Source organism: Antechinus flavipes, chromosome 4 (assembly GCF_016432865.1).
Source record: "Antechinus flavipes isolate AdamAnt ecotype Samford, QLD, Australia chromosome 4, AdamAnt_v2, whole genome shotgun sequence".
Classification (NCBI taxonomy): Eukaryota; Metazoa; Chordata; class Mammalia; order Dasyuromorphia; family Dasyuridae; genus Antechinus; species Antechinus flavipes.
Genome location: NC_067401.1, coordinates 386,499,157 through 386,524,348, shown reverse-complemented (window position 1 = coordinate 386,524,348; position 25,192 = coordinate 386,499,157). Strand labels below are relative to the sequence as shown.

Below are 25,192 nucleotides of genomic sequence, written 5' to 3'. Positions count from 1 at the left end.
TCTCTCTCCTTCTTTCCTTCCATTTTTTCCTTCCTTCCTTCCTTTTTCCTTCCTTCTCTCCTTTCTTTCCCTTTCTCCTTCATCCATCCTTTCCTCCTTCCTTCCTTACTCCTTCCTTTCTTTTTTTTCTTTCTTATATCTGCCTTCCTTTCTTCCTTCTCTCCCTCTTTTCTCTCATTCTTACCTTCTTTTCTGTACCCATCACTTTATCTCTGGATAGGATTGTATCTAACACAACTCTAAGGCATATTGAGAATAGGAGGCAGAGCAGAGAAAAGAAAGCAGTCTTTCCTCTCCCTATTTAACCCATTTCTAGTTATCTTTCCAGTGAAGAAGGCTTTCTTCTCTATAGCCCAGAAACAGCACTGTTCCCTCTTATTCCTAGAATGCTCATAATGCCCTTCTTCTTCACCCCTGATTCCTGGCATCCCAAATTTCCTTCAGAGCCCAGCTCAGGGAACACCTTCTACATGGGGTTTACCCTGATCCTTCCAGCTGTTAGTGTTGATGTTGGTTTTGTGATTATTGTTGTTTTTCTGTTTTTTGTCTTCCTAATGCCTATCATATTGTCTGCCATATAGTAGGTGCTTAATAAATATTTATTCACTGATTTTTTTTTACTTTTCTGGAGGCAAAAAGGAGCATTTCACCATCTCCTTTCTTATTATTCTCATTAGATAGCACCACGACTCCTACACACAAACATAAGCCTCTTCAGATTCTTATTTTGACCTTTTATTTGAGCTCCTAGAGGCAGGGAGGATGAGAACATAATTTATTTATACTGAGTAAGAGAAAAGTACTCCAAAATGAGGAGGGACTAGTTGTAAGCCATATCTGAGGTCAGTGGCAGAGCTGGGGGCGAATTCCTGATGTTCTGACTCTAAGTCTGGTGTTCACTATGTATTTCTGACCCTACTGATGTTCCCTGAGTCACTCGTTGCCAAAAATAAAGCTCAGTTCTTCCCAGAAGTAAAAAAGGAAGTTCATTTCAAGTCTCTGCAATGTTCATAGGTGGCCAAGCTCATCCACTGTCATGGACATCTGCCTTTCACCAAAGTGAGGTCAACTTAGAGATGGTCCCGAGGCACCAGGGTTTACTCAGGTCACAGCCTGTTTTTAAGTTCCAGATGGCACCAGTACCTGCCCTGCTTAATTAAAGTGCTCAGTTGATATAATACTGACCTTATTTACTTTCATTTTTCATAACTGCAGCCTACAGCCCAGCAAGACATTTTAAAACTCAAACATTTGATTATCTCCTCCTCTCCTCTATTCCAGTTCCTCACACCTAGAGAAGGTGCAATTATAATTTTATATGTGTGTGTGTGTGTGTGTGTGTGTGTGTGCAGCCCTACAAAACACTTCCCTCATAATAATCCTGTGAGATAGGTAGTGCCAGTATGATCGCCCCCACTTTACAAATGAGGAAATTGAGACTCAGAGGGGTTAAATGCTTTGCCTGTGGTCACAGAAATAATAAATGTCAAAGCTGGGATTAGGACCTAAGTCTTTTGACTCTTCCCTCTGACATATTTGTAAGCAGTAAATGGAAAGGGAAAGAAAAGTGGGGAAGGAGGCATCAGACAGAAATACAGAGGGAGAGAAAAACAGAGAAAGGAATAAGGAAATAATAGCATGGGAGGAAGAAAGAAGGGACAGGGAGGAAGGGAAGAGACAGCAAAAAAAAAAAAAAAAAGGAAGGGAGGGAAGAAGAACAGAAGAACAAACAAATAAGAGGAGAAAGGAGGGAAGGAGAGAGAGAAGGCAGATTAGCAAGCCCAAGATGGTTTTCTCTGATAATTTTAAGAATGTTGCTTCTCTCTAACTATCCCTAATAGGGAATGAGAAACAGGAGTTGCATTGAGGCTAAGCAGGCAGGAGCAACTTGGGGTAAGATATTAACTTTAAAATAATCATAATATTAATAGCATGTATCTGTACCTTAAGATTTACAAAGTGCTTCACATTTGACTGAGGAGGAAAATAAAGCTTAGGGTAATTAATTGACTTGTCCAGGGTCACATAACCAGTGTCTGAGATCAGACTCAACTTCAGATCAAGCTGTTCCCTCTTATGTCCTCTTGTGTCCGCTGTGTTTTATCAAATACAACCCTTTGCATGAATACATCAGTGCTCCAAAGGCCCAAGGAAATCATTTAGGGATTAATTCTCTTTTGGAACTTTTACTCCTTCTCATCCTCTGGGTCAGTTCAAATAACCTGAATGACAGTTCCCTTTTCCTAATGCATTCCACTCTCCATCCCTGATTCCATTAGGAGCATTAGGAATTTGGTCACTAATCTAAGAAGTAGTTTCTCTCAAACTGTCCTAAATAGTCTCCTTTTCTGATTACCCCCAACCCAAGCAAAGGCCCAGAGCCCAGATGGGACCAAGATCACCTGGATCTGCTCGAAGGGTATCTCAAAGCTGAAGGATTCATTGAAGTAGGGGTTCAAGGTCTTCTTCTTCACTGTGGTCTTCTTCTTCTTCAGCCTCTTACCATTCTGCATCAAGTGAATTTTCACATAGGGATCTGCAGAAGGAGAAAACTATCACCATCAAAAGTTTTCCAACTCTTATGGGTGCTGATTATTATTATTCTGATTATTTCTTAATAATAGTCATCTACAACTCATCTCTTTCTCCATATGGAGCTTACATGAGGTCATATGAACTTTGCCTCTTCTCCCCAATGTCAGGTTTAGTTTGACTCTAAATTTTATGATGCATTCGTATAGATCCATTATCTAATTATAATATGATCTGTTTGTATGGATTCATTCTCTTAACTCTAAATCTTAGGATGCATTAATATGGATCTATTCTCTAGCTTTAAATCTTAGGGTGTGTTTGTATGAATACATTATTTAACTCTAATATGATCTATTTTTATAGATCTATTCTCTAAGGTCTAAATTTTAGAATGCATTTATATGGATCTATTATCTAACTCTAATATGATCCATTTACATGGGTCTATTATCTAGCTCTAAATCTTAGAATTCACTTGCATCCACATTTATTTGAATATGGATCCAAATAGATCCTAAGATTTAGAGGTAGGAGGCATCTCAGAGATCATCTAGGTTAGGATTTTTTGTTTTTAATTCAGTTTTATTTTATTTTTCAGTTCATAATTCTCCTCCTCTCCTCTTTCACCCATTGAGAAAGTAAGAGAAACAAAACCCATTAAAAATATGTTTAGTCATTAGGTATGGGTTCTTAACTCAGGTCTATGAACTTAAAAAAAATTATTATTTTGATGAGTATATTTAAACAAAATTGCTTTCATTTAGAATCCTGTGAATTTTATCCTATGCATTTATAAGAATTATTCTGAGAAGGGGTTACTAGACTACATCAGGCTGTCAAAGGGGTCCAGGACGCAAAAAGGTAAGAACCCCCGAGGAAGCCCAACTTCTTCATCTAGGAAACCAAAGGTCAAAGCAAAGCATCCTTGTTCAATGTCACTCAAGTAGTAAGGATAAGGATGAACCTCAGATCATCTGATTGTTTTTCTTACAATATGAGCTTACTCTTTCCAACCTAAAGCTTACAATCATAGACAGACAGATAAAAGGGACTTAGGTGGTCATGTAGCACAACTCTTTCATTTGACAGATGAAGACCCTGAGGCCATAGAAAACTATGAATATCAGGAACTCAGAGAACCATGAAAAAACTTACACGAACCAATGCAAAGTAAAATAAACAGAACCAGGGGAAGCAATCTACATAATTGCTCCAACAAAATAAGGAAGAAGAAGAAGAAGAAGAAGAAGAAGAAGAAGAAGAAGAAGAAGAAGAAGAAGAAGAAGAAGAAGAAGAAGAAGAAGAAGAAGAAATCAAATGTCATATGATCATAATAACCAAGCTTATCCTTGAAGGAGAAATGAGAAAATGCATCTCTCTTCTTTGCACAGGTCGAATACTATGGATAGGAAATATTGCATATACAAGATGTCCCAAAAGTCTCAATGTAGTTTCAGGCTTTATTAGCTTAAGTTAATTAAGCTTAAAGGTTAATAAAGCTTAAAACTATACTTAAGTTAACTTAATTAACTTAAACAAATAAAGCTTAAAATTGTGCTTAAGACTTTTGGGACACAGTGTATAGATTTTTATTTTTATCTTTTGTTTTTATATCACCTCAATTTCCTCCTGTTCCCTTCTCCAAGATATTAAAGATATAAACAAAAGAAGTTTAAATTTTTTAAAAGAAAAAAACAGCAAAAAAAAAAAAAATTGAGTAAAAACAGTCAACACGTCCAAAAAAAAAAAAATAACTAATGTTACAAGACCCTTCTCTTTCCCTTTTCTTTATCTTGTCTCCTACTTCCAATCCAGTTTGTCTCAAATTTTTCCTAGGAATACTGAAAGCTAACTTCTTGGTTACTGAACATGCAGTTGGACAGAACCACAGAACAGAGAGCAGAAAGGGATGTCAGCAGCCATCCGGTCCAATTTACACATGAAAGGAATCTTTACCATAACTCACTCAATAAGTGTTGGTTCTCTGTTTCTATATGAAGACCTCCAAGGAAAGAGAACTCCTTCCCTCTGAAGGGGGCCATCACCTATTAGTACAGTTCTAATTGATAAAAATGAATTGTTTTGTTATGCATGAAAGAGCAAACTGTGGAATCCAAAACCCACCCTCTGAAGATGACAGCATGTTCTCCTGCAAATCCATTGAAAAGGATAACTCTGGAGCTGAGAATGGCTACTTCATAAGACCAGAGGGGGACAAGGGAGAGATAAATGTATTCCATCCTAGAATAAAACAATAGAACCCCAGGACTTGAAAGGACCTTAGGGGACGTTCAGTCCAATTACATTCCTGACAAATGATTATCAACTCCTTTTATAGAGAGCTCTGACAAGGGAGAGCCTATCACCTCTCAAGAGAACCCATGTCACTCATGGACAGCTCCTCTATCTGCTGAGCATGTTCCATGCTGTGCATATGTGTATATGTGGCTATATATCATCTTTTACCATTGTATAAGCCACTGACATAGAGTTCATCACTTCACTGAGGAGAAGAACATATTTCATCTTAATTGTTTCTGGACTCGTGGTTTATCATCGTGGTTGTTCAGAGTTCTAAAGCCTTTTAAAGTTGTTTTTCTCTGTGATGTTACCGTTGTATAAATTGTTCTTCAATTTCTGTTCACTTTGTCCTGTGCCAGTTCACGAGCATCAATCCAGTTTCCTCTAAAACAGTCCATTTCATCATTTTTTATGGCAAAGTCATATTTCAGATTAAGTTGCTGACCTATGTTTCTCCACTCCTTCACTGTTGAATTGCATCTACACTTGATGCCTCACACCCATTTCCTTACCATCAACTTATTTTTCAAGCCCCTTGCAAACTGGCTTTTGACCCCACTACCTACTTGAAATCTTTCTCCAGAATCACCTCTTAATTGCCAAATAAGATGATCTTTTCTGAGTCTTCATTCCCCTTTTCTCCACCTTGTAACACTTTTGATCTCTACTTTCCAATAATCCTCTCATGCAGCTGCCAAATTAATATTCTCTAAATCTGATCGTAACAGATCTGAATCTCTTACTCCCCTACTCAAGAATCTTCAATGGCACCATTTTGCTTCCAGAAGAATATGCAAAGGGGGAGTATTCTGGGAAGATGATGGAGTATGTTGGCAAATTTAAAACTCTCTCGATTTCCCCCACTAATCGAACAAATTTGTGCCTCAGGGCGAACACAGACCTGTGAAAAACCAAGAAGACTTGGGGCAGAACAGAGGTCCTAATGATACAACCCTACAAGATCTGAAGAAAGGCCCCAGGCCAGGACTAACCTGTCTCAAAAGCAAACACCCCCAGGTTAGCTCTGCGGAAAAATCAAGTGGGGAATCCCTCAGGCCATCTGGTTGTAGCTGGAGCCTCAGCAGGGACCACAGAGGCTTTCACCTTCCCAGACTTTTTGTCTAGTGAGGGTCTGAGTCTGGGAAGATGGAGTGAACCTCGGCTAATTGGGAACGTCAGGCCTACCTGTGCTGCTGAGACATGATCCTAGGTGAGAAGGAACAACACTGACTAAGTGCAGAAGCAATGGGGCAGGGACACTGCCAGCTGAGGGCACTTGCAGGAGCAGGGAGTTCTTCATGGGGTTCTTGGTCTGAGTGGACAACTGAAGGAAAGCTTGAGGCACCATTAATTTACCTCTTATTTAAATTTACCTCTTATTTTAAAAAAAATGAACCGACAAAGAAGAAAGAACTCCACCATTAAAACATATTATGGGAACAGGAAAGATTGGGGTTCGTCTTCAGAGGAGGACACTTTAATAAAAAAAAAAAAGGCTTCTACCCAAGAGTAATGTAAAATGGCTTATAAAGAATATAAAGAAGAACTCAAAAGAGCAATTCAAAAATCAAATGAGAAACATTGAGGAAAAACTAAAGAAAAACATTAAAACCATACAAAAAAATAAAAAGATTATGAAAAAAAAAAGTTAACCAACTAGAAAAGGAAGTACAATCTCAAAGATGAAAATAACTTTGAAAATTAGAATTGGGCAAGGGGAAGCCAGTGAAGCTTTGAGAGACCAAGAAATAATAAAACAGATTATAAAGAATGAGAAAATAGATCAGAATGTGAAACATCTCATAAGAAAAACAACAGATCTGGAGAACAGATCAAAAAGAGAAACTATAAGAATAATTGGACTATCAGAAAGTTGTGACCAAAAGGAGAACTTTGACACAACAATGCAGGAAATAATCTTTGAAAATTGTCCTGGAGTGATATAACATGAGGGGAAAGCAAAAATGGAAAAAAAAAATCCACCAATCGCCACCTCAAAGAGATATTTTGTAGAAACCATATAGGAATATTATTGCCAAATTTTGAAAGCCCCCAGGTTAAAAAGAAAAAATTGCTAAAAAAAAAAAAAAAAAAGCAATTAAAATACTACAACTAGAACTGTACAAAACGTATCAGCAGCTACAATAAAAGACTGCAGGTCTTGGAATCATATCTACAGACAAGCAAAAGAACTAGGCCTATGGCCAAAAATATCATATCCATCAAAATTGTAATTTTGAATGGGAAAAAATGGACAGTCAATGAACTTGCAGATTTTCAGGACTTTGATCAACCAAACTTGAACTTAACAGAAAATTTAACATATAAGAGCCAATATCAAAAAGCAATTTTAAGAACTCAACATGGACAAAATTTAAACATGTTCAAATTGTTTGATTTTTTTAACATGAGAAATGTATATTTTATGTTTAAAGATTTACAGCAACAATAGGGTAAGCTCAAAATAAAGATTGGCAGAGTTAAGGTAAAAATTGTAATCATGTCATACAAATGAGGGGCAGAAGAACAGATACAGAGCATTAGAGGAGGGGAGGAGGACTTGTAGTTCTGGAAACCTACCCACATCGGGAATGGGTTCAATAGGTAACACTACATATATACATATATACATATATATATATGTATATATATACATATATATATATATATATCCCAAGAAAGGCATAGCAAAATAATAGGTGGATGGGGAAACAATGATTGAGGGAAGAAGACAAGGTAGGGATCCCTGAGTGGGGGGGAGGTTAAGTAATAGTAGGCCAAGTTATGGAGCTGAATTTAAGGAGTCAATAGGGATAGGAAACATATGTATCTATGTAAGTGTGTGTATGTATGTATATATATATATATATATATATATATATGTACATATATATCTACATATGTATACATAAATATATCTTTTCTTAACTGTAGCTTCTTTGGAAATGGGAGGGATGAAAGGGAGAAATGTGTGTCTATGTATGTACATATGTATGTGTCTGTATCTTAACTATAACCCACTTGGGGTTGCTGGGAGGGAAGAAAGGAGGAAAAAGAATAAAGTTAAAAAGGTATGCAGCAGAGAACAGAAGAACAGTTTACAATGAAGTAAAGAAAAGACAAATACTCATGAATATAATTTCTTCTACTAATATATGTATACTTTCTTAAATTGGTATGTGTTCTTATATGTTTTGAATCCTCCCTGATGTTCTGCTGGGCACATGATAATGTTCTCTTTTCTTTTGTTTCATTTTGTTTTGTATTGCTTTTCTGTTTTTCTTATTCTGTTTCTTCAAATAAAATAAATTTGGGGAAAAAAGAATAACATGCAAATTCCTTAGCCTAGAATTTTCATTGCCTCAATATGGTTTCCACCTAATTTTCAATGCTATTTCATATTTTTCTCTTTACATATTCTCCAATCCTGTCAGTCTGGTCTGATTGACATTTTGTTTGGTCCTGAAAGGCAGAAATGGAAGTAATGGGTGGTAACTGCAAAGTTTAAAAAAAAAGCAAATTTCGATTTAATATCAAGAAAAGCTTCCTAATAGTTATAGATCTCCAAAAATAGCATGAGCTATCTTACTGGTGGATTTCTCCTCATTGGAGGGCTTCAAGCAAAGGCTGCATGACCACTTGTCATGTCTATTATTATAAAGATTCATTTCAGCTATGAGTTGGACTAGAAAATTGCTGAAGGCCCTTCCAAATGTCAAATAATTAATTCAGTACTCTACATTTCCCTGATTTGGCCAAATCATTTTAATTACTTGTATACACAAGGGAAGATCAATGACATACAAGCAGATCTCACAGTCGTATTCTCCCACGAAGCAGAGTATGGCTGACCAATTTATAGCCTTACAAGTAGGTTGAAGAGAATAAATTGGGGGTGGGGTAAGAGAGATGAAAGATTAGTAATACAATGCAGGAGAAGGAAGCAGAGAGCTAGAAGAGTTATAGCTAACAGGATGCTGTAACCAAATTGTGATTGGAGCATCCTAACTGGTACTACAGGTTGAGTAGATGCTCTCTCATTGTCCTGCCTGGTGACAGCATTCTTTCCTGTGAGAACTTCTTTCCCTGTAGTTTATTCCTATTGATATTCCACCCACAGGTCTTTCTGGAAGCACAACAAAATAAAATGGGACCAGCGACATAAACCACCTCCAGGGACTGATAGCCAGTTAGAGAATGCCTTCAGAATTGGAGTTTCCTGGCCAAAGAGCAGATGAATTAATTTATGGAAAAGGGAGAATTTGCCCACTGAGGAATCCCTTCCTAAAGCCCAAATCAAGTGCTGCTTCCTCTATGGGGCCTCCCCTGGTCCCAGTTCCAGCTGCCAATGCCTTCCTCCTCCTCCTGAAATTACTTTCTGTTACTTTATCTAGATATTGTAGCTCCTACTAACATATGTATATATTGTTTTCCCTGACAGGGTTTCTGTAAGCTCCCCGAGGGCAGGCCCTCATCACTCCACATGTTGACTACTGCAATAGCCTCCTTGGCTCAAGCTTTCTCTTAGCCATCTGTCCTCCAATCAGCTGTCAAAAGGATTTTCCTAAAACACTGATCTGACCATATCACCTCCTTCCGTTCAATACACACCAGTAGCTCCCTGTTATCTCCAGAATTCCAATCTGTCATAATCCTCCTCCCCTTTCTGGTTTTCTTAGAATTTGCTCTCCTCCACAGAGCTGTAATCCAGTGACCCTGACCTCCTCGCAGTCTCACAAGACACTCGTTAAGTCTAATAAGGCCGAAGCTGCCCCAATCCTTCCCAGCTCAACTCTTCATTGGCTGACAGGGTAAAAAATACTTACTCCTTTATCCGTCGTTCAAGCCTCTCCACAAACTGGTTCTTCCTTAATTTTCTGAACTTCCTCATGCCGTTCTGGTTCATTTATTCAATATTCTAGTCAGACTGGACATCCTGCCCTTCCACTTTCTCTCGTTCCAAGGGTAAGCTCATGGATGTCCCCCCGGGGGATCCCTCCTCACACCTTCCCTGAGTGCTTGGATCCCTCTGTCCCCATCGCGTAATGGTCAGGGCCCGTGGGAGCCAGAAAGGGTTCTGACAAAAAACAAGACTTTACCTAATTCACAATTATTCCAAAGGCAACCAGCCTCTGGGTATAGGGGCATTCTGGCCTCTGAAAAGCTGGCAGGGTACCCCCAGTTAGGGGTACCATCCTAGCAAGAAGAGTGGACAACAATATGCAATGGACAGTTAGAAGTCCTCCTAGAACGGGAATTCAAGGTTAAAATAATTGGGAAATATAGGAGTTGGGCAGTCATCTGACACTAGTGCCACCTGATGGTCAACGGCAGATCTGCACGCACCTGAAAGGCCTCCTACATCCATCTTCTTCAGATTCTTGGCTTCCAGAATACAGACAGTCAATTTCCCCGCAGTGGGCACGTAGCGGAGGGAAGTACAGATGTCTCCCAGCTTTTCTGGCTGCCCGGGGAGGAAAAAGCAAGATTCAGAGCCTCCCCTGCAGCCTAAAAGGGGCCCTCTAAGGACGTTTTGCTCAGTTCCATCTCTCCAGGTGAGTCTGCTGCTCACCTTGCCCAGCCCAGGCTGTGGGGAAGTGGGGAGGAGAGCAACGTCTCTCTTTCCCAGGGAATTCTTTCCGTTATCGTTCCCTGGATTATGGACCATTGGAAAGCCCTTCCATATATATCAACTCAGTTCTTCCTGCTATGGTTCAACAAAGCCATTGAGTAATTAGGGCCTTTCCCTTTATACTATAAGGGAGATACTTGTCTTAAACCTCTCATTTGTGCTTTTCTTTATCTCTGATAGATCACAGTTATGAGGAAAGAAGGAAGGAAGGAAAAAAGGAAAGAAGGGAGGGAGGGAAAGAAGAAGGAAAGGAGGGAGGGATTGAGGGAGGAAGGACTGAGGGAGGGAAGAAAGAAGGGAAGGGAGAAAGGGACAAAGGCAGAATGGAAGAAGGGATGGAGAGAGGAAAGAAGGAAGAAAGAAAGGAACAAAGAGATAAAAGAAGGAAAGAAAGAAGGAAGGGAGGAAGGAGGAATCAAGGGAGGGAAGAAAGAAGAAAGAAAAGGAGGGTGGGAGGAAGAAAAAAGAAGGAAGGAAGGAGAAAGGAATAGAGAAAAGGAGGGAGAGAGGAATGAAAGAAAGAAAGACTAAAAAGAAAGGATGAAGGCAGAATGGTGGGATAAAAGAAGGAAGGAAGGAAGGAAAGAAAGGGGGAAAAGATGGAGAGAGGAAAAGATAGAAATCAGAGAGGAGAAGAATAAAGCATTAGCTGGGATGGCAGGGATGGGTGATGGTCTTTAGACCACATATTCCCAAGGCAGGCAGCTGGCTCTGGAAGATGATTAGGAATATATCCTGACTCGTAGCTGTCTAAGGCAGAGGGACAAATTATTTATATGCCCTCGGCAGGGTTTTTCAATTTCATGGGCCCCATGTTATTGCTATTGTTCACTGGAGTCTTGGAGCCTTCACTATAACACATATCATTTAAGTTATCACAAAATAAATACCTATGGGCCATGGAGAGCAGACTTTTCTGGCATTAGAAATATGTGCATTTGTAAAAGTCATATTTAAAAATGTTCCTCCGTTGGCCCCTGGTGTGTGGGTCCTAAGTGGCTGTCTGCCTTGTTTACTCTTTAGATCACATGTTCCCGAGGCAGGTAAGGATAGCAGCAGGCTGGGATTCAGAGTTGGGGAAGGGTGCCCCCCTCCTCTTCTTTTCAAGGGGTGTTCTCCCTATTGAGACCATTTTAGAACTGGTATCCATGAGCCTGGGAATGAGGTCTGGGGACATGGAACCTTCTCTGCTCACTCCACCTAGGCTGATCTTTCCCTCTCAGACACCACATCAGAAGCACTTAATAACAGGTCATTTTCTTATAATGCTTTAAGGTTTGCAAAGCATTTTCCTACAACTCTCCACCCATAACTCAAAAAGTTCAAGGAATATTATTCCTATTTTTCAAGTGAGAATACTGAGAATTAGAAGGATCCAATGACTTGCTTCAAATCACTCAACTCACATGACTCTAGGGCCATATACTATCCCGGCTCCCATTGGGTGCTAAATGCACATTCTTGTAACATTCTCAGCTCCATATGTGTACAGGGAGCTCCTGACACCTGGAGCCCAGGATCAAGCTGGGCACTCAGTCATGTTAGTTTGCTTCTCTCCCTGGTACTGGCCTGGTCCTGCCTTCTCTTTACAGCTTCTTAAGTACAAATTTTAAACTGGTCCAGGCTGATTCTGCTTTACCTCTTCTTTCTCTCCACCTTGCAGGTCTCTCCATTCCTCGATGGGCTGGCCCAAGTCCACAGTGTTCATAGGCACCTTCACCTCCCCGATGATGTCGTGTTTGGAGAAGCGATCAAAGTCATAGATAGCCATCACCAGTGTCTTTCCCCCTAGCTCCTGGTAGGGCACCTGTCAGGACACAGACAGGTAGAGTATTGTAAGGAGTCAGTTCCTGGGGGTGATGATAATGGATATCATCACCCCCACATGGTCCCTAGCTCAACCTTAGTCACAGAATTTGGTGAAAAAAAAAAAAAACTCAACCCTGATCATAGAATCAAAGGCTTAGAGTTGGTCAGGACCTGGGAAAGCAGATGGGCAGGGAGTGCCCTGATCTCTTCAGATGCTGGAAGGATAAGCTGATCTCTGGGCAAGAGCAGGATAGTGCCTGAGGGTTCATTGATCCCAAGCAAATACTTCTAGGCTGGGTTAGTCCCAGATGGAGTTAGAAGTCAGGAAAGGGTAATCTCTGGGTATTTAAGAGATAAAATAGCAACGTCTCTGAATTACCCGTTGTGAATTCTCGGCCTCTGATCCTATGAGTTGTATTCTCAGAAGGAATTCAGGAAAAGAAAGAAGGGAAGGACCTGGGATAATGTTATTCTCCACCTCACCTTGAAGGTAAAAGTCTCATTGAAAGCAGGATTCAGTGTCTTCCTATGAACCTTGGTCTCATATTTCTTCTTCTTGTCTGGGAGGAGAAAGACTTTGACATAGGGGTCTGAGGTGCCTCCCATGTCCAGAGCAGGAAGCTCAGCTGCCTGAAGGACGCCCACGGTCAACTGTGAAGAGAAATGAGCCCACTTCTCAGGCCTGCTCCAGAATTCTCAGGCTGCCCAGTTCCACTAATCCCTGGTTTGAAAAGTTATTATAGGAACTTGGTCTCAGATCTCTAGGGATCTTCTCATTCCGTTCTATGCTCTAAGATGGAACAGGATTTCCAGATTAAGACCAAATACATGACTAGAAGGCTAGCAGAGTATCCAGGGGCTCTGCTGATACCTCCTTCCCATCTGAGGGAATATATTAGTACAGAACATGGACATCCCTAGGGGATGGGCTCACCCTATTCCCTTTTCCTCTGTCCCCTTTTTCTCAAGCTTTCCTCAAGCTTTCTCTGACTTGACATCATATTATGAACCTGAAAGGGATCATAGCCCAGATGGTCATAAGCCACAACCCTTCAGCCTGACTATACAATCCAAAGCTTGTGTTTTTCCCTTTCTGTACTCATCTCAACCTAAATCTCAACCCAGTAGTATGGTAGTAAATATTTAACAATGGCACTCTTAGGGGGAAATGTATGCAGCACACATTTTTTAGTTTAATTTACATCATTTTTCTCTATCCTATTCTTAATTCTAGAAAATCAACAAAACAATAAACCAAGCTCCAATTGGTAACATTTACTGTTTTCCAAAGTGTAAATGCTCAAACTGAAGATTTAGCAGTGGGCTCTAGGCTCCTGCACAACCCCACTTTCCCTTCATTTCCACCTTTCTACTGCCTCCCTCAAATCCCTAGGCACCTGATTAGCCTGGAAATCATAGTCCAATGAAAACTGCAATTTTCCCAAGTTTTCAGGTTCTTTCTCTTCTTCTCCTTCACCTTCTCCTTCTGTCAGTCCCGTTTCTGCATCATCATCATCCTGGGGAAGCTAGGAGGAGGAGAGAACAGCCCAAATGAGCATAATAGAAGAATGGGAGAGGGCATCTTCCCTTCTTCCCTGGGATGGAAAGATGGAATGGATGGAAGGAAAGAATCCTCAGGGGGAGAGATGGGATTTTCCTTAGGACTTCAAGAAGCGTCTCTATGGGTATGCAAGTTAGTAGAGGTCCTAGGCTTATGACTCACTTGAACCCCATCCCAAATCTTAAATATTCCATCCAGTAGTGTGCTAGCAAGTGTTTAAAACTTGGCTCTTTGTAGGGATGGAGAGATTTAAATAGGACACACTTTTAAATTTAGTTTGAATTATTAACATTTTTCCATTAACTTCTTAAGTCTGGACAATCAACAAAACAATAAATCAAATCCTGATTTATAGCATTTGTTGGATTTCAAAGTATAAATTCTCACACTGAAAATTTGACAATTGACTCTGGCTAGCTGCTGTGCGCTTCCTGGAGTTTGAGGTTAATCGAATTAAAAGCTGGACAAGACCCATTAGTTCACCTTCTTCATTTTACAGATAAGGAAAATACACCCCCAGAATCTTTCTACTATCTAGACAACTTCCATATTGTCCCTTTGTAACTTCCCTATTGCCCTCCTCCCTTTTCAATTCTCTCTCCAAAATTAAATCCTGTACATACTCAAAAAGACATACCATGAACGCCATCCAGACCAAGAAATGGGTTGGTGGTGAGAATTCCATGATGGCAAGAGAAGAAAGAGAAAGGAAAGGTTAGAAAAATCCTTCACCATAAAAATTAATGCTTACCAGTTGACTATCTTTATAGAGACCAGGCTGGAGTTCAAAGACAGATTAAATTTGGGGAAATGTCTAATTATGATAATGCCCACTGGAAACCCCTTTAAAGAACTGGGCACACAAATGCTCACATGCACACACAGACACATAATTCCCTACCCTACTCAGCTCTCTTCCTTAAAGTGAAGACATTTCTTTCCTGCTTTGATCCTAAATTCCTTGAATATTGAAATTATTCCCATTGCATAATTTGATAAAATTGAAAACCGGGGATGTATGAAAGCCTGCCCAGGAGTCTTGAGCAGGTCTAGGAAAAAACTCTAAACATTTCAGCAGATGTACTAAAAATCCTTACATGTTCTGGAGATTAATTAGATAAAATCTATACTAAAAGATTACAAAAATGGAGGCATATTTTTCCTAAATATTATCCTGTTGCTCCTATGTTCTTTATTTTAAAACAAACAAATAAATAAACAAGTATTTAAAATGAACCAATCCCTGTCTTCTAGAATCTTAAATTCTTTTCTTCTCCTCTACAGTCTCTGGGTTCTAGGCCATATTACTTTGGGACTCCTCTGATTCACTTCTTTACCATGCCCCCCGATTCAAGCACATCCTTCCCACTCCACTTTCTAGCTTCCTTTTGTGTACTCTTTCCCTATTAGATTGTAAGTTTCTTGAAAGCAGGAACTATCTTTTTCCATATTTGTATCCTCAGTGCACAGTTCCTGCAAGTAGGTGCACAATAAAAGTTTATTGATTGATCACTTTCTATCCGAGGATTGAAACATGGTTTAAATCAGATAATCAGTGCTATATAAATGTCAGTTATCATTATTGTTTTATTAATATTGCTTTGCATGTGGAGAGCGTTTTATAGATTTTTATCCCCAAAGGCTATCATGGGATGCTCTCAACAATCTTTTGAGGTAGGTGTGGCAAGTATCATATTCTCCATTTCACCGATAAAGACAATGAAAGACCTTTGAAAGGGGAGGTGACTTGCTTATGACTAGCAAATGACATAACTGAGACAAGGACCTGGGTCTCCTCACCCTCGTGTTATTGCTCTTCCCCTTTCACCTCTTTCTGAAAGTCAAACAAGACAGAAAGGCATCAAACGATGCCTTCTTAAAAGATTTTCCTTCTATTCCAATAGTTTGTGATCCAAGAAGTGCTTTGGGGACAATATATCACCCCCTTTCTTTTAAAGGTAGAGGAGACAGAAGGAATTCATTATTCCCCCACTGCATGATTGGCCAATGGGAATCTAAGCTGATAATTATTTTTTCTCATTAACTGGTTTAATCTTCTGAGTGATAATATCCATGGAACCAAGGCAACTGACTTTGGAAGGAAACCAATAACAATAATAATAAGGAGAAGGGAAAGGAAATTAATATTTATATAGTGACTACTATGTGCCAGCCACTGTGCTAAGTGCTTTTTTTTTCACAAATGTTACCTCATTTGATCCTTATAACAATCCTGAGAAGCAGGTATTATTATGACCCTTATTTTATAGTTAAGGAAACAGAAGTAAACACAGTTAAGTGACTTGCCTGAGGTCACACAGCTAAGTAAGAAGCTGAGGCTAGATTTGAATCTGGTTCTTCTGGATGCCACGTCCAACATTTTACATCTACTCTGCTACTTTGCTGCCTACTATAACTCCATATGTGAATCTTCCCTCCCCTCTTTGGTCCCAAATCTCTTTTTTTTAAGGAATCATTGGAAATATTTCAAGAAAATAGCCCAGAATCCTTTGAATATCTCATTAGATTGCTCTGTCCCAATGAACAAGATGGCATCTCCATGCCCCTTTGGTGCCATACCTGACCTCCTTTCATGTCCTTCATGTTCATGGCATTCTTCATGCCTTTACCCTTCTCCTTCTTGTTCTTTTTCTTCTTACAGCAGCACTTCTTGCAGATGCAGAAGCAGCAGGTGAGGAGGAGGAGACCGGCCACCACAGCAATGGCGATCAGTGCCCATGGAGGTACTGCACACACATAACATGCCACAATAGCTTGAGAGTCATTAAACCCCTTTGCCCAGAAGGGAGAATCTCTCCCCCCTTATGGTGCCCCCTCTACATTTAGAAATTCTATCACCACAGGCCCAGCCTTAGTTCTAATCCTCTGCAAATTTCCAAGGACCATATTTCCCAAAACACATTGGAGTAGACCATCAAACAAAAGACTGGGGAGAAGGTGAGGGTTCATGGGGACAACAGGGCAGGATATTTTACTGAATCACAGAATCTCAGAGTTGGGAGGGCCCTTAGTCTAACCAAACATGAGCAAGAATTCTCAACAAATTGTCTTCTGCCTTATCAATGCTTAAGCCCAAGGAAGAGGGATGCTGCTACGTCCCAACACTGGCCATTCCAATTTTAGCTAGCTCTACTTGTTAGTACATTTTTGCCTTCAAGCCTAAATCTGCTCTCCAACCAAGAAAACTAATCTATTCCTTCTTTCACACAATATACTTGAAGACAGCAATTGTGTTCCTTCTAAATGTTTTCTTCTTGGGGTAATCATACTCAATCCCTTTGGTATGACAAGGATTGAAACTGGGAGCATCTGGAAAAATCCAACTCATAGTCTTTTTACTACTTACTCCCCAAAGCTATTATTGCTCTACTCTTCCACCACCATACATAGTAATTTCTATTTTATTTGCAAGAACTGCTTTTAGCTACCCAAACCCCTACTCTTTCCTTATCCCAAACTCCTGTCGTCCAAGTAGATGGGCAGAAGGCTACCTGGAAAAAGATCTCTCAGAATTCTGCCTAGGGACACAATTCCAACAGAAGAGATGTTAGAAATTCACTTACTAACCCTATAAAAGGACTGTGGTGGCTCTTGTTAGAATCAGAATGGAAGAGATCCCTTCCTGAGAATGGTCCCAAATTAGCTTCCCACCCTTGTTTGGAGAAGATTAACCCAAAGACCTAAAATCTTAGAGATTCTAAGGGAGGATCTTAAAGATTACCCATATAATGCCATTCTGCAGCCTAAAAAACCCTCACAGTCAAAGACTAGAGTAAAATCCCAAAATTTAAAAAAAGTCCCAGCCCACAATGGTGGATATCACCAGGGACTCCTGAGGGTTCCAGGTTCCCTCAAGCACCCTCATCTCATGGCTTCCATCTGCACGCTCCCTCCCTATGCCATGGTCACATCTCCCCCCTCTCTGCCTAGGAGATACTCACAGGGGATCTTCTGGATCTCATTGAAGAATTTATCCTTCATCTTGGTAAACATGTCCTCTCCAGTTGGCCCTGCCCCCCCACTCTCTGTGGAGTTGTCCGGAGGCCCTGCAGGAACCACCGGCATGGTGGCTGTGGTGGCAGCAGGAGCCACAATGGGCTCCTGGTTCCTTTTGAAGATATTCCGCATGGTGGCTCAGTTGATAGCTGAGAATACAGAGAGGTTGTCATGAGCTTCTCCATCCAGGTGTATGAGGAAATGCAAATGAAGAATAAGAACAACAATACAGATAACAGATGTAAAAACTACCAAGCAAAATCCCAGTGTTTTATGGTTATAAAGTGCTTTCAAACAGACTCTCAAATGATCCTCACAAGAAGTCATTAGATAATTTCCCTATTTTCCAGATGAGGAATCTAAAATCTAATAAATGGTAGAACCAGGGCTCAAATCTGGGACATTTGATTGCAAGTGCCATTCTCTTTCCACTCTCCTATTTTCCTCTTCCCTAATCCCTCCACTCCTGCCAGTGCAGCAATTCCTACTTTTCATATACTCTGCATTTATACTCCCAATAGATCTGTGTGAGAGAGGGCAGACAGTCCTAGTCACTCTTTTCACCTTGAAACTCTCCATTTTCTTGGCTTTGGTTATTGCCATCCTTATCATATCCCCGCCTCTCCTCTCAGGCAGGGCAGCTGACCTGTCCACTTTCCAGAACTACTCCTTTGCCTTCTCCAAATAGAAGGGTCTGCTCCAGCTTGGGCTGCTTCATAAAGGTCTCCAGGTCTCCAGATGTGGCTTCATTAAGGGTGAGAACACCAGAAGAGCCCCAGGGGTATGCTAGAGCCAACTCACACTTGCCAATCGTTAGATCTTCAGTGTGATTATCTGTACCTTGGGGAAATCAGCAAGCTACAAATCAGGGCTTGATGTATCGTTTTTGTTGATTGTCTAGTCTTAAGAAAGTGATGAGGGAAATGTTAATAATGGATTAAGCTCATATGTGCACCCTGGATCAGCCCGCCATTATTTGAGAATTAGACAACATTGGAAATCACAGGAACCAAAGCAAAGGAGTATTGTGATGACCAGGCTAGCGCCCAGAATACCTTAGAATCAGCCAGAGTCAGGATAAGCAAAAGTCCTTAGTCTTTATTCTTGGTCTTTAGGGGTAGAAGTGAAGGGGAGGGAGGCAGGATCTCCACAACCTCCTTCTTCCTTGTCCAACACAAAAGTGACCCTGGCTAGTCTTACTCCACCCCTTAGTCCCTCCTACAATCCTCTGTAACACCAATTATCGAGCCAGCACAGGATAGTGGGAAGGGCCATTTTCCAAGCACATGCCCATAGAGTATTGTCCGATCAGTAGTTAGCCTCAAGTGCTCGACTGTCCTGACCTCAGTGCATCGATTCAAGAGTTTCAGCCCTCTACAGAGTATGGGCCCAGCTATGAGTGCTGTTCGTTGTTTTTCAGTCATGTGCTTTATGACCTCATTTGGTGTTTTCTTGGCAAAGCTACTGGAGTAGTTTGCCATTGTAAACTAAAGGTCCAGCAAGTCTGAAGATGGGAAATAGCAGCAGTTTAAAGCCAGGGAAATTATCATGATTTAGAAAAACACATTACTCAATCCAATTTGACAAACATGTATTTTCTAATAGACTGTTGAGGACAGGGACTATTTTTGATTTTGCTTTCTAATTCCAGTGATTAGCATAGTGTCTGAAGTGTAGTAAGCCACTTAGTAAATGTTTGTTGAATAATGTGTTGATACATTAAATGCATACAAGGCACTGGGAACTCCCAAAATAAAAAAATGAAATAATTCTTGACCTCAAAGAGCTTTACTTCTTTCAGGGAGAGGAACAGAGCTACAACATGCACACAAATAAGTAAAAGCAAGACAATTAGAGGCAGGAAAGAGAGCTAATAATTTGAGGAGGAAGGTCAGAAAAGGCTTTTCATAGATGCTGACTTCTGAACTGAGCCTTCAGACAAGTCTGGGATTATATATGCATTAAAATTTTTTACAAAGATTATCTCACTTGATACACAGCAAGATAGGTGCTGTTGTTATCCTTATTTTATAGTTGAGGAAACTGATTTGCCCAGAATCACATAAATACCTGAAGCTGTATTTGAATTCAGGTCTTCCTAATTGCAACTTCAGCCTCCTATGTATTGTGTTATCAACTTCTACTTCTGAAAGCAGAGAGAGGAATGGAATGTTAAATTTGGGCCACATCTAATAAAGCATAATGGACTAGAATTCGGAGTTTATAAAGTGAAATAAATATTTTTTAAATTTTATTTTATTTAATAATAACTTTATATTGACAGAATCCATGCCAGGGTAATTTAGTGAAATAAATATTAAAGCCAGATGAGAGGCAGATCACTGGCCTTACTTGCCAGTCTGAAGAATTTGTATTTTATCTCAGACATAATAGGGGAACATTAAAGCTTTTTGAGCAGATGATAACATGGTCAGACCAATAGTTGAGGAACAATTTCATAGAAGATAGATTGGAGAGGAAATAGACTGGAATCAAGAAGACCAATCAAAGCATCATTGCAATAATCCGGGACACCAGTTAGTCTTCTTCTTTTCCTCTAAGAAGGCAAAGAAATCTGGTTCACTAGAGAGTTGAATCCTTCCCCAGACCTGTATAGTCTACATGACTAACAGAACCAGGATAGGGCATGATCTAAGTTTGTGCTTCTGTCATTACTCATTTCTGGTATCTCTAGCTTAAACAAGTCCTGGTTTAGCCCTGGAATTTCTTTATTTATTTCATTACTTTGAACTTTTAACAAAAGGGAGACTTGTTGTTCCCAGGACACCCTTGGAACAAACATATTCTCCTGCCTTCAACCTTAATGAGACCACTTCTGGGGACCTCTGTGCAGCAGTTCAAGGTGCAGCAGAACCTTCGAGAATCACCTGGAAAAAATGATGGATATCGGCCATCTTCTTTCTATTATCCCACTGTCTCTCTTCTAGTACAGTAATTCCTGTTTTCCCATACATGCTTCCATTTTGTCCTGCCAATAAACCTGAGAGATAATAACAGGGTAGACAACACTATTAATCATACCTTTCACCTTGAAGCTCTCTCTTTTCTTGGCTTCTGAGATCCCTGTTCCACTGTTGCCAACTTATGTGCCTTGCAAATAAGCACTTAATAAAAGTGCTCTCTCTCTCTCTCTCTCTTCTCTCTCTCTCTCTTTGTCTCTCTCTGTCTCTGTCTCTCTCCCTCTCTCTCTCTTTTCTTTCTCTGTCTTCTCTCTCTCTCTTCTCTCTTTGTTTCTGTCTGTCTCTGTCTCACTCTCTCTCTGTGTGTCTAGCTCTGTGTCTCTCTCTTTCTTTCTTTCTTCCCATTCTTGAGATTTCTGACTTGCCCTCTACCTCCTATTTCTTTATGGTTCCCTGGAGTGACCATATACATTCTTTTTCCAGATAACGAAACCCATCTATGGTCAGCCTCTCAATTTACTCCCTCTAGCTCTTTCCTCAGGGAAGTGAAATGATTGATTGTTGCTGTCTAATACAATTTCATTGCCTAAGGTATTTTTTTTCTTTTTTAGAGGCAGAGTTCACCACCCTCTTCCTTGTTTTATATGTTGTCATTGGATCAGAAGACATTCTTGCCTCCTAGAATACTTGCAGTGAGATCACAACTTGATAAAATATCACTGGAAGAAGTCTCTTTACCATTCTCAACCCCTCATATTTGGCATTAACTTCTATGTCTTTTTTTACGCCAGAGGTATTTTCCTCATTTCAATGAGTCTTAATTTTCCTAGCCTACATTCCTCAAGTCACTCCCTGGGTCTTTGGGAACAGACACTACTGTCCTACTTTTTCTGTCTCTTACCCCTTAAATGTTAATCCTCATCATTTCATTGTCGTTGGTCCTGTCCTATTTTGTCCTCTCCTATTTCTACACCCCTTTCCTCAATAATTTCATTCACTATTTCTTCGACAAAAAGAAGATCTAATTCAGTTTCAATTGATCAATGATGGACAGAAGCAGCTACACCCAAAGAAAGAATACCGGGAAATGAATGTACTGTTTGCATTTTTGTTTTTCTTCTCAGGTTATTTATACCTTCTGAATCCAATTCTCCCTGTACAACAAGAGAACTGTTCGGTTCTGCACACATATATTGTATCTAGGATATACTGTGACATATTTAACATGTATAGGACTGCTTGCCATCTGGGGGAGGGGGTGGAGGGAGGGAGGGGAAAAGTTGGAACAAAAGTGAGTGCAAGGGATAATGTTGTAAAAAATTACCCAGGCATATGTACTGTCAATAAAAAGTTATAATTATTAAAAAGGAAGAAAAGAAAGAAAGACTTGGGTTTAAATATTTTTAAAAATAAAAATAATAATTTTATCCACTTTCATAACTTCAACCATCACCACTATGCAGATAAATTCTCAAGCCACCCAATCTATGCCTCTAGCTTTGTCTTCTCTGTAGAGCTCCTGATTCCTTTATTAGCTCCTTTTATAACAGGATTGATTTTGATTCAACTCTTGTTCCCAAATCCCTAGCACCCAGCCCCTGGCACATGGCAGGTATTTAATTGTTGCTTGTCCTTAGTTCTCAAAGAGCACCGTGACATCAGGGAAGTGATGCCATGACATGCAAGTAAATTGTATTTAAGTGAGGGATGGCTGTACAACGTCACCTGCCTCACTTTCCCCTCTAGAGCCATCTGGGTCCCATGGCAAAATATAGATCAAGATGCTGGAGATGGCCCTGAGTGAAATGGGGGATCCTGGTCTTTTAAAGGGAAGTTCTTCAACAGGTCTCAGTTTGACTGAGTGATTCAGTGATTGAGGCTAAGGAGCAACTGAGGCAAAGAATCTCTTCTTTCATCTAGTCCAAAAAAAATCTTAATAAATAAATAAATGGGGGCAGCTAGATGGTACAGTAAATAAAGCATCAGCCCTGAAGTCAGGAGGACCTGAATTCTTATCTGATCTCAGACACTTAACACTTCCTGGCTGTGTAACCCTGGGCAAGTCACTTAACCCCAATTGCCTCAGCACAAATTTAATGAACAAGCAAATAAATAAATGGATGAGTGAGCAAGTAAATGAATGAACGAATGAATGAATCTAGGAGCAGAAGACCATCAGAGTTTCTGGCCAAAGCACAAATGACAAAAATTTGTCTCAATAGACACAAATGACTATTTACATTCAATAAATTCTGATAGATTGACTGTATATAGTTATGGGGCTGAATAGTGGCAAAACTAGAATTATATCCTGTGCCTCTCTTTTTAAGGAGAAAGAATAAACACAAAATTGCCCCTTATTCAAGGAGGTAGAAGGAAAAGAATTAAACAAGTGCCAAAAATGGGCAACAGGATATTATGTATGCAGGGCTACAAGGAACATCAAGAGTCATCCAGTCCAATCCACTTATTATACCACTGAGGAAACTGAGGCTCAGGGAGCAAAACGATCATATGAGTAATGAAGTAATGAAGGTTCTCTAACTTGAAATTTATCACTCTTTCCATTGTAAGACAACGATAGCAGCAGGGTCAGAGGAAGGAAGCCATATTGGTAATTAGCATTCGGGAGCTGGGAGTGGGATGAGGATATACTGACTCTGGGACTTAAGAAGAGGAGACAAAGAGCTGGAAAGTTAAAAAAAAAAATCATACTGAAGTGCCCTGGTATTGGTGCCCTAGGAAACCGACTCAATTCACTTCTAGCTGTTCCTGATATATTCCATTTCTCTTTCCTCCCTGGGCAGTGGTAAAGGCTGTCCCGATCAGAACAGGCTTCCTTCTCCCCTCCGCTTTTTAGAACCAATCTCTAGTTCTTTCAAGCTCATCTGTCATCTGAAGTCTTTACACAACTGCTAGTGCTTCTCACACACCGTATTACTTTGGATTTATTTTGAATATGTTCACATAGGCATCTGTTTTTCTCTGATGGAATGGAAACTCCTTGCATTCAGGGATAAATTTTTTTCTTTGTGTACCCACCACCTAGAACAATGCCATAAATAGAGAAAGAATTTAATAAATGCTTATTGGGTTGAATGCTCCAAGGTTTATAGAAAGCACTCAGAAAAGAGAGTGGGGATGGGACTTAAAAAGAGCTCATAAAAGCAAAACATGAGTCACTGATTCCCAAAACCATAAAAGAGATAAAGTATTTCTGATAAGTCTACCAGAGGGGTAAGACCTACAGGCAGCAAGAGAGAAACTAGAAACATTAATAAGACAGAAGAAGGAAATCAATGGCTCCCACAGATTCCATAACCTGAAACACCCCTTTTAAATTCATCTCAACAAGAAATGAGAACAAAACCACCCTGGATAATGAGGGAATAATGAAGATTTTTGCAGAGCCAGCTCTTGATAAAAGAGAGGTAAGGGGATGGTGGGAAAGGACTCAAGGTCAGTTTGCACAGCTAGGAAATTTACAGGGTGAAAATTTTGGATTGACTAAAACATCTTTGTTTGAACAGGAGGGAATCAGGAATTAACCAAGGATGCAGCAGGGGAGTTTTCAGTTCAATTCAATACCATAAACATTTATAATTAAATGAGAAGCAGAATTTTTCACCTAGCAGAACTAAGATTCAAGAAAAAAGGACCATATTTTCTGATCAGATTTTTCTGGCTTTTGAGTTATACATCACAGTTACCCAAAATGCATTTCAATCTAAAAAAATTCTTTTGAAAGCATCTAGCATTAACAGGAAGATTAGGGCTTGTGTTTTGTTACAGTTAGAAAATACTGAGATAGAATGGTAGGCCTGGAGTCAGGAAGCTCTGATTCAAATTTGGCCTCAAACACTTATTAACTATGCAGCTTCAGGCAAACGATTTAATCTGCCTCTACCTCAACTCCTCAGCTATAAAATGAGCATCATATTAGTATCCACCTTGCAAGGCTGTTTTAATAAAATAAATTGATATTTGTAAACTTTAATGCATTATAAAAATGCTAACTATTATTATTATCATTGTTGTTATCTGTGAGTCTTATGTGGATCTTTTGTGGAGACTGGTTAATAAATACTCTGGATATTCTTAAGGTTTTTGTCTTTCTCTTTTAACCAGTATAAGACAATCTCCCCAGAAAGCCAGGCCATAAAACAGTTTGTAAGGATCCCAGCTATAACTTCTTCCTTCTTCTCTGCCTCCCTCCCTTCACTCACCCTTTTTATCCTTCAGGGCAGAGCACAGGTCTCACTTCATAGACTTATAAATTCAGAGCTTTAGGGGATTTTATAGGTCATCTAGACAATACCCTCGCAAGGAACCAGTGAAAAGATAGATTGTTTCAAAGACACTGTGTAGTATTTATTATATGGGCTTTCTTGAAATGGAAACTTATTGTTTCATATT

General features: G+C 39.8%; 1 protein-coding gene and 1 long non-coding RNA gene across 4 annotated transcripts in view; one reads left to right on the top strand and one right to left on the bottom strand.

Moving 5' to 3' along the window:
- The window catches only part of SYT2 (synaptotagmin 2), a 171,661-nt gene that overhangs the window by 7,198 nt on the left and 139,271 nt on the right, over positions 1-25,192 (bottom strand). For 2 of the 3 annotated variants that reach the window (XM_051998639.1, XM_051998638.1), the window contains exons 3-9: positions 17,801-18,004; positions 16,419-16,585; positions 13,675-13,794; positions 12,761-12,928; positions 12,108-12,275; positions 10,183-10,300; positions 2,403-2,536 (exon numbers count right to left, since the gene is read on the bottom strand). In XM_051998639.1, coding sequence (XP_051854599.1) covers positions 2,403-2,536; positions 10,183-10,300; positions 12,108-12,275; positions 12,761-12,928; positions 13,675-13,794; positions 16,419-16,585; positions 17,801-17,987 — 1,062 coding nt within the window. In that variant the 5' untranslated portion in view covers positions 17,988-18,004. Of the gene's footprint in view, positions 1-2,402; positions 2,537-10,182; positions 10,301-12,107; positions 12,276-12,760; positions 12,929-13,674; positions 13,795-16,418; positions 16,586-17,800; positions 18,005-19,925; positions 20,003-25,192 lie in introns of those variants that run through there. The other variant, XM_051998640.1, reaches the window with a different exon arrangement.
- Positions 23,996-25,192, top strand: part of LOC127562716 (uncharacterized) — a 91,816-nt gene continuing 90,619 nt past the window's right edge. The window contains exon 1 of the long non-coding RNA XR_007953800.1: positions 23,996-24,207. This is a non-coding gene — a long non-coding RNA (uncharacterized LOC127562716). The remainder of the gene's footprint in view (positions 24,208-25,192) is intronic.